The sequence below is a fragment of the Chiroxiphia lanceolata genome, chromosome 15 (assembly GCF_009829145.1).
Source record: "Chiroxiphia lanceolata isolate bChiLan1 chromosome 15, bChiLan1.pri, whole genome shotgun sequence".
Taxonomy (NCBI): Eukaryota; Metazoa; Chordata; class Aves; order Passeriformes; family Pipridae; genus Chiroxiphia; species Chiroxiphia lanceolata.
Window position 1 is genome coordinate 649,907 of NC_045651.1, and position 17,016 is coordinate 666,922.

Genomic DNA, 17,016 nt, shown 5'->3' on the forward strand with positions numbered 1-17,016 from the left:
GCGCAAGGCCAAATAAAGATGTACGGCAGCACTTCGGTGCGGTGACTACTGAAATCCACGGCTCCGTTCGGCTACCGGGACCCTGCAGGACGAGCACAAACCCGAACCCGCGCCACGACCCCGACCTGCACAGACAAAATGGCGCGCCCGCGTGAGGCGGTCCCGGCCCGGCCCCCGCCCTTGCCCGCCCCGCTCCCCGCACACGCGACCGGCCCCGGCTCTGCTCCTGCCCCGCCCCGCTCCCCGCCCCGCACAGCCCCGCACAACCTTGGCGCTGCTCCTGTCCCCGCTGGGCCCGCCGCCTGTTCCCGGCGTCGCTCGGGAAGATGGCGCTGCGTGTCCAGGTCGGTGCGCCCCGGCGGAGCGGTGGGGCCGGCGGGACCTCGCCTGGTCGTTGGAGCGCGCCGGGCTGTGCGGGGCCGGGGCCGCCGTGGGGTTGCCCTGGGGGGCGAGCCGGGAGCTCGGGGCTGGAGAGGGCTTCTGAGGTACGCGGTGGAGCCCTCAGGTGGCGCGGGGCGGGTGCGGCCCGGTGGCCGAGCGGAGCAGGGGCCGTAGGATGCGGAGCGCCGACCTGGCAGCGGGGCGACAGGTGCCCAGAGCCGCCCTGCCCGCGGAGCCGCGGCGGTCCCGGCTGGGCTGTCGGCAGCGGGACACGCCGCACGGAGCCGGTACCGGCGGGCCGGGTTCGTGCTGCCATCGCCCCGCCGTGCGCTCCCCGGGAGCCGCTCTCGGGTTGCGGCGGCTCCACAGCGCTGAAACAGCCGCACCTGCTCCCCGGTGCCACCGCGCTCTGAAGGCGGCGCTGGGCTCCTCCGCCACTTCGCTGAAAAACAGAGGCAGCCGAGCTCCGGGACTTGTCCAAGACGAACATCAGCCACTGAAACTGCCCTCAAACAAGGGAGGAAGGAAAGGGGAGGCGGGAAAGGGCCTCGGGAGACACCGCGGTGTCAGGCGTGTGCCGTCATCTCTCACGGCTTCACTGCACTGGTGGCAGCAGGCTCTGACACTGTTAGAGAGGCCATTTTAGGCATTTATTTAAATACTTGGGTACCAGACACGGCACATAAAAGGACCACTAAAATATCCTCCTTTCCTTTCCTTTCCTTTCCTTTCCTTTCCTTTCCTTTCCTTTCCTTTCCTTTCCTTTCCTTTCCTTTCCTTTCCTTTCCTTTCCTTTCCTTTCCTTTCCTTTCCCCTTTCCCCTTTCCCCTTTCCCCTTTCCCCTTTCCCCTTTCCCCTTTCCCCTTTCCCCTTTCCCCTTTCCCCTTTCCCCTTTCCCCTTTCCCCTTTCCCCTTTCCCCTTTCCCCTTTCCCCTTTCCCCTTTCCCCTTTCCCCTTTCCCCTTTCCCCTTTCCTCTTTCCTTTCCTTTCCAACTGGCAATTTAGTTACGTGCCTCATGGTGCTCTTGCAAAAACCTGGTGGAACTTTCTTCATAGAGTGTTTTCAGTCAGCAAATTCTGATTAAAATCAAAACATCTGAGGGAATTTGTTAGTGTCAGCAAAACTTCGATTAGGAGCCTACTTGGTTTCCTGCCAGTTTGCTTGGCTCCTGGGCTACCTGGGGGTTTCTATGGGGCCAGGCCCCCAGCATTTCTGGCCCTTGGTTCTTTCACAGGAGAGTTGCCAGGGATGTCGGGGAGCTGGAGAGGTAGGACTAGAAGTATCCAGAGAACTTTATTCAGCATATTCATGAGTGTTATGAAAACGTGACAAGCGGGGGTGGGGGGGTTGAATCATAGTATCTAACGTTTTTTATTAGGATGTGAATCTGTTTCTTGGAAAAAGTTCCAGTTCTTTGTGATCAAAAATGCCATTTCTTATTCAAGTCTGTTTCTACTCCCATCTCACTTAAAGCAGCCAGCATCTGATAGCTGGATTGTCTCCACTGACACAGTTGTTTTCTCAGGAATCACCTTTCAGCTCTTGATCAGAGTTTGAGTAAGTGAGGTATCTGAAGGCATTTCTATCTCATATTAAGGAAGGTATTGTGGCAGTCTTGTGTTTCCTTAGAGAAAATACCTATCTAATCTAGAGAGAGCTTGTTTTTGACTTCTCATTGTTTTCTCCGATTATTTTTTTCTTAATAAAGTTAGATAATACCTCTGTTGCTCAGCTGAGTTGCCATCACACACAAGATGGTTGTATTTGCTGATTTCAAGTCGTATTTTTTGGTTTTGCTATCAGAATCAAGGAAAAGCAGCACATTTCCTCAGTGCCACACTTAAAATGTAACCTAGAGAACATCTAACAACTTCATTGACAGTCTGAGAATTCTGAGCACTTTGTGGCCATGCCTCCAGCCTGTCAATAAGAACCTTTGTCATAACATTCTCCTAAAAACAAACATGTCCAAATAAAGTATTTCAAAGAGCTGCATGTCATCAGTCTCAATATCCAATAAACCAGCTGTTCTTTGCATATCATTATCTAATTTTTGTTCAGGCCTTACTTTTTTTAGCTGTCCTTCATAATTCTAACTTGTCAACAAGAAGTGATCCTTAGCCTAAATTTCTACATTTTGGTGTAACCTGAACATATTAACACTATGCATTAAAGTGCACAGTGAATCCACTGTCAATTCTTTGTGTATAAATGGTTGTTTAGCCAACTTTTAAATAATTTGCTATTTTAATGTCAGTTATCGTAGAGGTGATTTAGACCTTGGTGATTGGGCTGAAAGTTTTATTCTGTACTTTCTCAAACTTGTTGCCAAATTTGTCCAGACTTGAAAGTCATATTTCTAATCAAATATAAGAGGGTCTTTAACTTTTGCTGACTATGACATGATAGTTTGTTTCGTGCTTCTTAGTTTGTATTGGGCTTGTTCCATTACGGAACGATGCATTGTAGTTATGTCTGTAGTTATGTACTCGTCTTTGCTAGATGTCCTTATTTGCAAGTTTTGTCCCAGTTGTGTGGGGTTTGTGTTGTATTTTCCCTAACGTATATGCTTGCATTTTATGAGCCTTAATGAGCTTTAATTGGTATGGATCTTGCCTCATTTAAAATTGCATTGCTGAGATTGTTACCTGTTCCTTATTTTTCCTTTACACTCTCTCAGTGTAGGAGAGGGGAAAACAAAAGCAAAAGAGGTCTCTGTTGAACTCAGCATTTGAGGTACTCAATCTGTTCACTCTAGGAGCAAATATCCTGTTTCTTAAAACTTCTCCAAAGGAACAAGTACACGGCTACTTTTTGATTGAAAATCAGGGACTCCTAAAATACCATCATTACTGAAATGCAGAAGGTGCAGATGAAATCCAGGGACTACCTGTGCACAACAAAAATGAGGAAAAGACGATGATCTTTTTTTAGTGTCTCAAGGAAATTACATTTGATTGACAAAACCAAATGTATTTTGGTTGCCAAAGACACTGTCTTGGAATTTTAAAAGACATTTGAACTACAGTATATGTGAGATAGATTGTGCTGAAATCCAGTCTTTTATTTAAAGTGCAAAACATATGTTTGGAAGGGCTGGTGAACAGGATTTTGGTTCAAACTTTTAAATGAGATTGGTGAAACACTATGTGTTCTCTTTTCTTTCTAGACCACACTCAAATCATGAAGTACTTGCCAGGTACCTTCTAATGACATGGCCACTTTAGGAGAGTTACGTGGGCTTTGGGAACCTGATGGATGCTAAAACTTCTCTTTGTGTAATGGTTCCTAAAGATGCTCAAAGGGTTCATCTCTCTTGTGAGACAGTGACTAGTAGATATAAATCATACTGCTCACATAGGAGGGAGAGGTTTCACACACACCCCTTCTCTACCAAAGAGAACTTTTTCAGCTTCTAAGCGGAGAGGAGATTTAGCTCTAGTCTTGCTACTACAGCTTCTAAATTGTCCCATCTTTCACTGATATTTGCATGAATAGATGCATACAAAGCTAATTTTTTCTAGATGTGGTAATTTGGTGAGTTTTACTGGTTTTAAAATTTGCCAGAAGTTTTCCAGGTAGCATAGCTCAAACTTGACAATTCTCCATCTTTTCATCTCCCTTTGGGCTTCCCATCTGAAGGCTCAGAAAAACAGATGGATTGAACCATAGTAAAAAATACTTTGATAGCTAAGAGAAGAAATGGCAGTTTAATTTCAGTTATTTTGCCTTCTTGTCACAGAAGACATCCTAATTTTTTATAATTGAATTGTGAAACAAGTGGAAAGCTGAGCATAGGTAACAGTTCATATTTCTGCTATGGTATCTAAAATTATAAACAAAGAAATCTTATGTGGCTGAAAAGTCTTTGTGGAAGTTTCAGTCGTGTTGTTCCCTTAAGAGAGTCTGGCAGAAGTAGAAGTACTCTGTAGCCACCTGTCTGGAGGAACTGATCCAGCCCAGCAAACGCAAGCTGAGAAGGTCCTGTCAGAATTTATTGATAGCCCTGAATGTCTCAGCCAACGCTGGCTGCTGTGGGAACGAGGCATGGTGAATGTCTGGGAGGTGTGTTATCCATGAAGGTGATTATGCTCGTGGAAGCTCACGTAGATTTCTCAGTCATGGGCCACTACTAGGTCAGGACAATTAAGGCAAAATGCTTTTCTCTTTTTTTATCTAAATGATTTTTATCTAAATGGTCTTTGTGGAAGTGACTATAACCTGCACCAGAGATGTCAGGCACAAAAGGAGGAAGGATCTCAGCTTTCAGTACTTTCAGAGGGGTTATAATCAGGGATTGTGTCATCTGTAGAGCAGTGTTGGGACACAGCATGGTATAATCTGGTGGTTCTCGTTTTGTTCTCGTTTCTAGCTATGAAACAAATATCATCCCATCAAAAGGGGTGAAAGTTGCAGGTCTCAGCTTTTTTATCACTGTTTTGTAATTTATGTTTAGTTACAATGAAACAAAGATAGTACTAAAATACACCTTTGATAAAGTTTTGGTACACTTAACAAAATGATTTATTCATTATTTATCAGGTTTTGATGTATTTTCCCTGCCTTTATTTCACTCATTTTTGAATAATACCTTCTGATGTGTTTTTGTGGATATCCTATGTGCAGATTCTAGCAGTAACGTGCCTGTCTAACCTTGTCAGCAGGGCTCCCCACTGCCTGTTGAACACAGAATTGACATTCATGAGTAATGTTTGTTGTTAAAATGTCATTATATGAGTTGGAGCTGAAACTCCGTTAAGCACAGTCTGGTTGTTCCTTCAGTTGTACTCACAATTTACCAAGCCTAGTTTTCTAAGGTGATCATTGTGTGAGAGTGAACGTAAAGGTGATTGTGAGATCTTCCATCGTTTCTCTGCAATTAACTCACAAATAACATTTTGTATTTTCAAAATTAAAATAAATATGTTTTACGACAGATTAGTGGGAGGGGGAGACCTTCAGGCCCTGGGAGCCAGCCCATTACCTGGAAGGTGAATGCTCTTCCCCCTGCCCCTGCCACGTGGCCTGATAACCCCGTAAGGAGCTCACAGACCACCAGGGAGGGATGGACTGCCGCGGTCCGAACGGGGGAGGGGAATAGGTCCGCGACATGGCACGGATCCCAGACACAAAGGTGGGGTGCAGGTAGAATCTTTAATCCAGCGTGCACATGGGGTTTTTATCCAAAGGGAAAGGGCCAGAACATAGGGTGGAGCAGGAGACAGACAGGTCGGGGGACAAACCGGGATTGAGCCGTGGGCAAAACAGGGGGGGGGAAAAGCGCAGGAGGGACCAGGGGAGGAGAGGGCGAATGGGGGCTGTGTCCTGCCGCAGCTTCTCCAGCCAGTCAGCAGAGAGGACAGAGGTGCAGGGGGGGGGGGTGAGCAGGCCGGGGCATGCCCGGAAGACACAAATTCGGGGGAAACACACAACGTGTAAAGTCCATTCAATCGCTGCACACATTCCTCCATCTCCGGAACCGTTCCCATTCCGATTCCTGGTCCTCGACAATGGACGAAAGAGGAAGTTTATTGTGGGGTAGGGGTTTATAAGGCTTTTAGGAGGGTCAAAAGGGAACCAATGACAAGTTCAGGGGCACACAGAAAAAAACAATCAGGTAAAGAGTCAACAGCCAATAGGAAGGGGTTAACAAGGACCAATGAGAAACACCTCAGGACACCTTCCCAGGACATTCCTGTATGGGAGACAAGTCCCTCACAGGGGCTGTCGGGAAAAGGGAGCAATGACTTTGCAAAAAAGCAAAAGCCATTTTGAAACCTGTTTAAACCACATTAAAAACTTCTGTTTCTATAACATTTGAGCGGTTTTCTTCTTTTTCTTCACTAGTCCATCTCTGACAGGACTTCTTCCATTCTACATATGGCAAATCCATTGCCACAATGTTTGCTCAGATTACTTCATATTTAAAAAAAAAGCTCATTTTTTCAAAGTAGACTTTGTATTTATCCCATAAGATGCTAAAGAGATTCAGCTCATGTTTGTAAAGGATAAAAGTTGCAGATATTTCTGCTACACTCGCTAGTCAGTCACGTCACGTTGCTGATGTTCAGCTCTTAATGTTTGTAAAAGTCGTGCCAGGGCAGCTTCAGACTTGCAGGAATAAGAACCTACATAGTTTTCCTTACTTTTTAGGATCTATGTTAAAGCCATTGCTATACCCGAAAAGAATGAGGAAGTATGTGTTAGGTCTTTAATAGTGAAAAGGCTTTGCATGAGAAGCTTATGATTCAGTTTGGATTTTTAGAAAATCTGCACTGTTGTGTCAGTTCTGTGGACAGCAGTACCCTGAAATACAGGGCTGAGAACCTGCTGCTTCTGATAAAAGTTTTTAGTGTTCTTTTAGGTAAAAATTAACTTTAATCAACTTGAATGTTATACATTTCAACAACTTTTGAAACAGCTTAAATTCCTTTTAGTTAGAACAGAGTTTCCACAACTGCAGTGTGTATTTCCCATTCCATGGGATGTTTGATGTTGAATTGAGAACATTCAGTAGGGACTCTTATCTGTGAAAACTTGTGTTTATTTTGAGTTGGCTGTGAGAGCTGCTGTTATGTAGTGAAATAATACCCAGTGTATGGGATTGTAATGAATAATTAGTGTTTTACCTGCTAGTAATTCAGTTCTCTGAATTAAAAAACTGTTGTCATGTGTCCTAGAGTAATGCTCATGTATGTAATGTACTTTGTGCTACTAAACATTCAGCTGGATTTAATGATTTAACAGAACTTACAGTTATTGTGCTAACTATAAGAATTCTTTTTTTTTTTAAATCCACAGCTTAAGTTTCTATTAGAATTATTTAGCTCATTTTCTTTACAGAAGACTTGTGTTGCTGATTTTAAAATGCTTTGTTACAAGAAATTACATTCTGAGCTATGTATCTTTTCAACCCAAACTGGCTCCTTTTGTCATCCAAACTCTTATTCAAGTCATTGCTAAAATTACAAAATTAGGATGGTTTGATGTATCGAAAGATCAGCCTATCTTCAGAGACATTATTGCTGATGTGAAAAAAATTTTGCAGGTAGGAAACAATTTTTTACTTCTGCCATTTTTTTTTGGTTTTGTTTGGACCTCTTCATTTATAGTTATTGGCATGTTATGTCACTTAGTTTGATACTTGGGTGGCAAAAGCACAAATAAAGAGCATTGCTTAAAGCAGAAGATCGCCCTGCAGTGAAGAACCAGGGTGGCTTTGCCGCTTGTGTGAGGTGGGGGAGTTTGATGCCTCACGGTATTCATGGTGCTGTCATGGGTTTTTGTTGGTTTTCTTTTTCCAAAACACTCTTTTGTAGTGTTGTTGTAAAATAGCAGCTCCTGTTGTCAAGCCATTCTGTTTAATGCCTTCATTTTTTTCAGCTGCTGTGGAGTTACATTTCTGATACATGTCTTTGTAAACATTAAGCCCAGTACTTCTGTTGACAAAAGTAATGGGAAAATTTAAGCTATTTGGCAATTTCCTTCCAGGATCATCCGTTATTTGTGTATGTGGGGGTGATCCTGGTAATACAGCAAGAAAATACGAAGTTAACAGGTTTTGTTTCTTGCTAATGAGTTTCGTCTTTGCTTTTCAGTCTTACTTTGTTTATAATACTGTTTGAGTTAATGTACTTTTTGAGTTACTTTGGGAATGCCTAGTAAAAGATAAGTTGCAATAATCTGTTTATTAAAAACAAACTCAAGTATACTTTTCTACCATTTTGCAGTTATTTTTATGAATGCACTATAATTGCAATTTGCATTTATTATTAAAATGATTGCAGTGTGACTCTTCAGTGTGCAGCTCATTAAAAACAGAGATTTAAATACAAAATTTAGCTTCTTAAGAGATTTCTTTAGTTAGATTAAGAATTTCTGTGGAAAAGAAAATTAAGTCATAGATCTAGTGAATTAAATTTTATACAAAAATTGAAGAAATAATCCTTAAACAATATTAGATATGTCAATAATTAGCCTTTGGTAGTTTCAAATACATATGCATTAGCATTCTGAATTGAGGTTCCTCCAGTGTGAATTTGAATGTGATTTATTATTGAGAAAGGGATTAGCAGTTCTTTTCCCAGCTCCTTTGTAATTAATCACACAGCTTTTCACATGTGATAATGGGGAGGTTGCATTTTCTATTTTTACATGTTTGCATGATCTAAGGAACATTCCTATGGACTATTTTAAGAATTTGAAATGTAAAGGAAAGTTGTGTTCAAATTACAGTATAGGATGTTTAATCTTACTGAAGGCAGATAGGGCAGCAATGTTACTTTTGACTGAGAGCTCCCCTCAGCTGTCTCTTCTGGTTTGCTTTTGTGCAAGTGATGATGCAAAACAGATGGCAGTGAAAAGTTAGACCCCTTGGTAAGTAGTCAGACTTTTCATTAGTTGAACTTCGGGTGATCTTCAGAGTTGTAAAAATGAGTGTAATTGTGACAAATAGCAGGAAAATTTTGACAAGGATGACTTGACATTTTGGACACGGGGGAGCTGAGGCTGCAAACTGCAGCTATGAAAGTACACATGGAGATCTTCCCCTGGCTCAATGGCAAGGCCTCATTGCAGTTGATTTTAGTTATATTTAACAAAGTAGATTTAATTTTTCTATCAATGCTTTGTGGTAACTCAGTGAAGACAGATTTTATTAATTATTTTCACAATTCTGCATTGTATCTGAATTTCAAAACATTCCAAAGATCTTAATTCCTGATGATCAGATCGTACACTCAAATGGAAATACTGAACACCTCCTCCCTCACTTTTTAGACACTTCCAACCAATGCATTGTAAACTACTGTAGAGGGAAGAGAATTAATTTGTTGACAGGTAGCATTGCAAAACTTTGTTTTTTCTGAGAGTACTCTGTGATCTTTTTCATCCATTCGTGGCTTAATTTTTTCTAATGGTTTGAATTTCATGCAGCTTGCCTTACAAGGACTAGAATACTGAACTTTGAGAAGTGTGTAGTAGTGACTGCAGTTACTTCGAGTCTGTTTTCAGATGGGGTTTTGTTATCAGACAATTCTTAAAATTTATGATGAGGGTTTTTTTCAGAGATAATTAGGAAGCTTGAAGGTCTAGTTCCGTTAATGCTGATGAAATTTGGCATGAAAGCCTTCTAAACAGCTTAGGATATCTCAGCCTAACAACTCCTCTTGATTCTAGAAATGTTGACAAATATTAAGTACAATCTGATTGTAGTAATGCTGGAAAATAGTAACTACAAGTGCTGATATTTGAGTAATCCTGTCTTTTTTTTCCTGTAGGGCACTGTGGACGTAGTACAATAGGAGTAATGCTCCTCTCAGAACTGATTCAGGAAATTAATCTAGTAAGCATTGGTTTGTTTTTTTCCTGCTGCAAGTGATGCTGGTAAAGCCGTGGATGTTTCAACCCTTCATAAAAATGGTTTGAGAAACATTTCTTAGACATCAAGGGATTAAAACACCTTCCTCCCCCACCAAAATACACAGAGGCACAAGAAATTCTTAGTACAGAGACTCTACCAGTACCAGATACGTTTCCCTCATCACAGTCACCAGAACTAGTAAAACCAAGTGAAGTGAACAATCAACTTTTTCAGTTGTATTTCTGCTAATGACTTTCTTTGCTTACATCTTACCCCGAGGAAGTGCCTCAAACCTGTCCATCCAGAAAGAGGAACAAACTTGAAGGGAAAAAAGGAGATGTGTCAGAAACCTGATGAGACCTGCATTTAGTGCTGGACCATCATTTTAATTTCTATTGTCAAATAATTAATCTGCCAGATATCCTCTTCATCTAGTTCGAGCAAGGAAGGGAGCATTGTTTATTCTGTCCTTACTTTTCTCAGGTTGATTATTCAAGACCTTCAGCAAAACATTGTAAAATAGCTGCCTCATTCCATGACACCTCCCTGAAGGACATACTGATGCTTGTGTGCTCTCTTCTGAAGGAGGTGAGGCCTTTTATAATTGAATCTAAATTGTTAATGTTATTATTGTCCCTTAATATTTTCTGGTTTGATGAACTCTGTGCTTGGATTACATGACACCCAATTAAGCTCAAGAGACCAAAAAGGATTCAAAGACAAAAATTTCTATCTTCTTCCTTCCCTGCCTCTCTTGTTGTCTCTCAATCTCTCTGTGCCGTCTCTCTCTTTTTATATCTTGCCGTAAAGGTTGAACTATCTAAATTCTGGGCTTGTCTTCTTTTTATGTTTTGCTGGGTCCTACCATCTCAGTATTTGCTAAAAGAATTAATTCACTGAACTGGAAGCAACCAAAAGGAAAGACAAATTCTTGTGGTTAGGCAGCGCAGTCAAATCAGGCCAAGATGTTTTTCTCCTTCACTAGTTCCCTCCTCCGGTCACTGATCGTGTCCCCCAGGGATCAGTGTTGGGCCCAATCCTGTTTAATATCTTCATTGATAATTTTAGATGAGGAGGTTGAGTCCACCATTAGCAAATTTGCAGATGACACCAAGCTGGGGGGGAGTGTTGATCAGCTGGAAGGCAGGAGGGGTCTCCAGAGGAACGTGGACAAGCTGGGCTGATTCCAAGGGGATGAGGTTCAACCAGGCCAAGTGCCGGGTCCTGCACTTTGGCCACAACAACTCCCTGCAGCGCTACAGGTTGGGGACAGAGTGGCTGGAGAGCAACCAGGCAGAAAAGGATGTGAGAGTTTGGATTGACAGGAAGCTGAACAGAAGCCAGAGTGTGCCCAGGTGGCCAAGAAGGCCAATGGATCCTGGCCTAGCTCAGGAAGAGTGTGGCAGCAGGAGCAGGGAAGTGATTCTTGCCCTGTACTCAGGCCACCCCTGGAGTGCTGTGTCCAGCTCTGGGCCCCTGAGTTCAGGAAGGACATGGACGGGAGCAACGAGGCTGGGGAAGGGACTGGAGCACAAGTGCTGTGAGGAGAGGCTGAGGGAGCTAGAGGTGTTCAGCCTGGAGAAGAGGAGGCTCAGGGGAGACCTCCTCACTCTCTACAGCTCCCTGCCAGGAGGTTGTAGCCAGGTGGGGGTTGGTCCCTTCTCCCAGGCAGCTATCCTGGGAGTAAGACAAGAGCACTCGGTCTTCGGCTGTGCCAGGGAAGGTTTAAGTTGGATATTTGGAAGAAATTCTTTACAGAGAGGACATTCAGGCATTGGAGTGGGCTGCCCAGGGAAGTGATGGATTCTCCATCCCTGGAGGTTTTAAGATGAAACTGGATGTGGCATTGAGTGCCATGCTCTAGTGACTGCAGTGGTAGTGGATCGAGGGTTGGACTTGATGATCTGGCAGGTCCTTTCCAACCAGGCTGATTCTATGATTCTATGATTTCTATTCTTTGAATTACTTAGGAGTGCTTGTTTACTCAGTTTTTCTGAAAACCAAATAATTAGGTGTTGAAATTTGGACACAGCTGTTTAGGCTAGAATTTAAACACAGGAGCCATCGCAGTGGGTCAGTAGATAGTGGCAGCAATTTCTTTTTGGCCCAAGGTGTAATTCTCAAAGTTGAGATATGTGATTGTGGTACTACTGTGAAAAATGAGATAAACTGTGTTAGCTTTAACTTGTTTTGCAGTATGTTTTTGGTCTAAGTAACATGTTTTACCTCACATTTACAGTAAGTTTAAGGGACATGTGGTCAGCTACCAGTGCTCAGGGGACAGGCAGTATATTTTTTTGGTACAGAATTAATTGTTCCAGAAATAATAATGTGTGAGCCCTCATCTCTCGAGAGGGACCGCTCTGCTACTCTGTGCAGGATGTTTTAAATCAGTGTTGGAATTGCATGTTAATGGAGAAATCATATGTAATTTAAAAGAAGAATTGGATACTTTTGGAGCATTCTTTTTAGATAAAGTAAATCCCATTACGCATTAAAGCATTAAATGGGTGTATGGGAACCTGTAGCCACTTTTCAACTTTCTTCAAGTTCATCTGGTCTGCAGGTACTTGAGTCTCTCATGCATTGAAAAGTTTGTCTGAGTGACATCACAGGGATTTCCAAACAGAAATATAAAGAAATTATAATTGCTGTCTTTCTAATGCCCACTTTAGTATAGGAAGCTGGTTTTAGAAATATTTCAGTGTGTGCATTACACTGAAAAATACACTCAACTACAAAGGTGAAATCACTAAAATAATTCCAAGAGTTTAGAGGTTAGAGAGGACTGCTGGCAGAATAGGTGGTTCCTATACAAGACAAGCAGAAATTGAAATTTCAAAGCTGAATTTATAATTTAGTGTCAATTCTAACGTGATGTAACAGTTGTTATCAGGTTAATGAGGCACAGTTGATATGAATTTCTGTCATCTGAATTAAAAAAGTTGTTGTTAATAAACTTGAGATGTGACTTTGAATCTAAATAAGGAGCAGATGAACTAGATAAAGTTGTTGAATTTGCATTTACTTTGTTTCTTTTCTAGACGATATTATGTCAATTTTCCCTCTAATGTTTGCAAACTGTGTCAGTGACTAATGATTCATGTTTTCAGTGTCTTTATATTGTAATCTTGAGGTAGTAATTTCTTTCAAGATAAATGTTATTTAAATTACTGTTGTTACAGAAGTGGATCGATAAAATGTTCTTACTTACAGGATTTAGAGTTTATGCTTCTGGACAGGTTGCTTTGCTTGCCAAGTCCCTTTTCATTTTGACACCAGAATAAAGCAGTAGAGCCCCTGACAGCTCTACAGCTCTACAGAGCTATATTGCAGATTACAGACTGCTCAGTTCATTGTTTTTTAAAGCCAGGTTTTCGTAGACTTCCAAGGAGCAGTGTGAGTATGCAGACTCTGAAACTCATGCTGTTTAGCAGCCTGGGCATCACACTGAAAAATAACCAATTGTTGAGGTACTTTTTACCGGTGTGATGTACAGGACATAGACTTCACGCTGCTCTGGAGTAACTGAACACAGTGAAACCTTGCAGTTTAGTTTTTGCAGTGAAAGTTAGCACTGTTTTACCAAACAGTATCGGTGACATGCTGAGTTTTATCTAGGTGTATTTTATGCAAAGGGATTATTTCACCAGGCTTTTAAAAATTATTTATAAGTTTGTGAGCTTTAGCTTGACATGGAAGATGTCTCCGAGGTGATAATAATGATTTTCCCCTTGCCTTTAAGGAAATACTCTGTCATTTATTGTTGAAGGATTTATTTTTCTCTCAGTATGTGTTCTCTTGCTCTGCATTTTGCAGCTTTATATCCAAACATTTTCCTTTTCATAAGTATTTTTAAAGCATATTCTGTGCAGGTGGCAAGATTTCTTTTCTCCTTAGCTCTAGGCAAAACCTTTAACCCTTCAGAACCAACAGCGGGAAAGCCTAGCATTGCAACTTTTGAAGCTTATACTAAACTGTCGTGATTTTGATTTCCTTGGAAATTCAGCTGATGAATCTGCAGATGAGCTATGCACTGTGCAGACTCCAACAAGCTGGAAAATAAGTAAGAAAGGATTGTTACTGTTTGTAGTCTGAGGTCTGTGCAACTTCTTTTGTCCTGATACTTGCGATTACAAAATAGCTTCTAATGTGGACTAGAGTTTGTTGCTGGTGAGTTACTGGTAAACCTTTTCTGCTGTTTCTCTCTCACTTTTCCTGTTGTTATTTTGACAGAATAAATGTATTCTATAACAGATATTCCCAGTAAATCAAATTATTTTATTTAGACGCTGAACACTATCCTTATTCCTGGCATATGAGCACCTGGAAGAGGTACAGTATTTGTAGTATGTTTGTTTTCTCTTCTCTTCTTCTTGATGAGAAAACTGTGATTTCTTTTTTTCACTGTGCTTGTTTGCTCTAGTACGTGAGCTTGTTAATGAAGGTATCTTAATTCTTGGGCTGTAGAGGTTTAAGTTCCTGAGCTTCTACAGTGCTTCTACTATAAGTGTGTCTGTGGTGGGTTGACCCTGTTTGGACACCAGGTGCCCACCAAAACCACTCAGTCACTGCCCTCCTCAGCTGCACAGGAGAGAGAAAATACCCCAAAAGGCTTGTGGGTCGAGATAAGGGCAGGGAAAGATCACTCACTAGTTACTGTCATAAGGAAAATGGACCTGACTTGGGGGAAATTAATTCAATTTATTACCAATCAAATCAAAATAGGGTCACAAGAAATAAACCCAAATCTTAAAATACCTCCCTCCCACTCCTCCCTTCTTCCTATGTGCAACTTAACTCCCAGTTTCTCTCCTCAGCCCCAACAGTGCAGAGGGACAGGGAATTGGGTCTGTGCTCTGTTCATCACACCTTGTCTCTGCCACTCCTTCCCCCTCAGGGATAGGACTTCTCACACTCTTCCCTGCTCCAGTGTGGGGTCCCTCCCACGGGAGACAGTTCTCCATGAACTTCTCCGATGTGAATCCTTCCCATGGGCTGTAGTCCTTCAGGAACAGGCTGCTCCATTGTGGGTCCCCTCACAGGGCCACAAGTCCCACCAGCAAATCTACTCCAGCCTGGGTTCCTCTCACCACCAGTCCTGCCAGCCTGCCAGGAGCCAGCTCCAGCATGGGCTCCTCTCTCCACAGGGCCACAGGTCCTGCTGCAGCGTGGGCTTCCCACGGGGTCACGGCCTCCTTCTGGCATCCCCTGCTCCAGCGTGGGCTCCTCCCCGGGCTGCAGGGGGGTCTCTGCACCCCCGTGGCCTCCATGGGCTCAGGGGCACAGCTGCCCCACCAGGGGCTGCACCAGGGGCTGCAGGGGAACCTCTGCTCTGGGGCCTGGAGCACCTCCTGCCCCTCCTTCCCCGCTGACCTTGGTGTCTGCAGAGCTGTTACTCTCACACAATCTCTCTCCTCTGCAATTGCTGTTGTTCAGGTTAGGTCTCATTTGTGACTGGGGCCCTCAGAAGCTACCTGGATGAATAAGACTACTGAAGATAAAAGTATCATGTTTCTCAATTGAAATGTCACACTGGGGTGCTTTAACAGAAATATGTTTTGTTTTCTTATAGCACTGGGAGTTTGCTCCAAACAGTGTTTGTTACTCCGTAGCAAAGGATGGTGGGTCTGTACCCTTTGTGAAAACAGCAGAACCCCACCTCTTAGAAACGTATGCACCCCAGATAGCAAAAGCTTACATTACTTCTAGACTGGAATGTGTTCCTCAAGTTGTAAGGTAAACTTGTAATTGCAACTTTCAGGCTGTAATATGAAGTGTTTAATTTTCTGATTTATTGGCATATTATGTTTTGGTATAATCTGAGTATGCTGGTTCTGATTATCATGGTGATTTCTTTAGATTGTCTTAATGGGCTGATAACATTTTATTCCTTTTACTTATTAAATTTAGGCCAAAATCAAATGTAAATTCTAGCTTTTTTTCATTTCATGGGCCTTTGCTGACTTTCTAATGGTTCAAAATCATGAACATTTCTATCATCTCAGGAACAGGAATCACTAGTACCTAGGGGAGCTTCCAGTGATCCAGGGCTAGGACAGGGAAGGACAAGCAGCTCATTGCGGGTGCTGCCAGTTTTCCTGGGCCTTCTCTCAACCAGCTACACTTCTTTTGGCATCTTTAGGTTATTTTCTCTGTTCAGCTTTCCTGTAATGGAATCTCAGGGTTGAAATTTCATGTCTCGGCTTTTTTCTTCTGAGTAGGACTCAGTAATGCTAAGCTTCTGGGTCAAACGGTCTGGCTTGATCAGCTCCAATGAAATGTGCTATTGCCTTCATCAGCGTCACCATCAGCACTGAAAATTCACTTTCTTTCTTTGGTACTGATGAAAGATTCTTCTTGATGTCCGTGTTACATTGTGGAGGAGTAAACTTTCTAACCTGTGTAGAAAGCTAACAGGGAAAAGATGAGGAAAGTACTGACCTTCTCTTCTACCAGTCTGTATCATTCTTAAGACAGTCTTGGTAGTGCTGTTTCCATGTATCCCTCCCTGTCTCCAAGTGATTTGTATTCCACTCTTGTGTTGTCTTACTCTCTTACATGATGGAGATCCTTAGTTGTGGCATTTCTGTAGACAGCAATATCAAATGTAGACTTTATTATCAAATGTCCAGGCCATTCCTGAGAAGCATGGGTTGTCCGGGAGCTAATTTCATAAGACTTCTTTCATTTGCTCCAAGGAGATTGATACATTCGCAAACAAATCCTGTTTTCCGGAGTAACCATGTTTCTTAAAAACCAGGGTAGTTGATAACGTCACCCTCCATCCTGGAGCCATCCATCAGGTTCTTTACACAGAGAAAGAGGTAGGTTGGAACAATGAAAGGAAAGTCACTTTTGCCCTTTTTTAGGGGGTTTGAAGAGCTATTCTCCCTTTTGAGTAAGGGTGAGTAAGGAACTAGTGATTTTTCTACAAATGGTCTACAAGAGGATGCTTCTCTACAAACTCGAAGGAGATCTTTTATTTCAAGTATTTGTAAATACCTGAGAAGAAGTCTGTTTCAGCCCATCTGGAACATTATGATTTTCAGCTGCTGTGTATCTTTCAAAGCTTGGATGTTATTCCTGTTGGTTTTCACTTTTTGTCTGTAGATTGTTTGTTGTCTGTGCAGCAAAACATAACCTTCTGATGAATAAACCTTTCCTTTTGTGATTTGTGTAAGGAGTATCAATGCATTTTATGGCAAGAGCTATTGGTTTCATAATTACAGGCATTCCATAGGCACTTAGCTGGTTTACAGCAGAATAGAAG

The 17,016-nt window shown here is 42.4% G+C and overlaps 1 protein-coding gene across 1 annotated transcript; it reads left to right on the forward strand.

The window, feature by feature from the left end:
- The first annotated feature begins 276 nt into the window (after positions 1–276).
- On the forward strand, positions 277–15,486 carry LOC116794574 (ran-binding protein 17-like). Its single transcript, XM_032703345.1, has 4 exons — positions 277–344; positions 9,661–9,725; positions 10,227–10,331; positions 15,319–15,486. Exons 2-4 carry the CDS (start codon positions 9,690–9,692, stop codon positions 15,484–15,486), a joined length of 309 nt encoding a protein of 102 aa, XP_032559236.1. The 5' UTR covers positions 277–344; positions 9,661–9,689.
- The last annotated feature ends 1,530 nt before the right edge of the window (positions 15,487–17,016 follow it).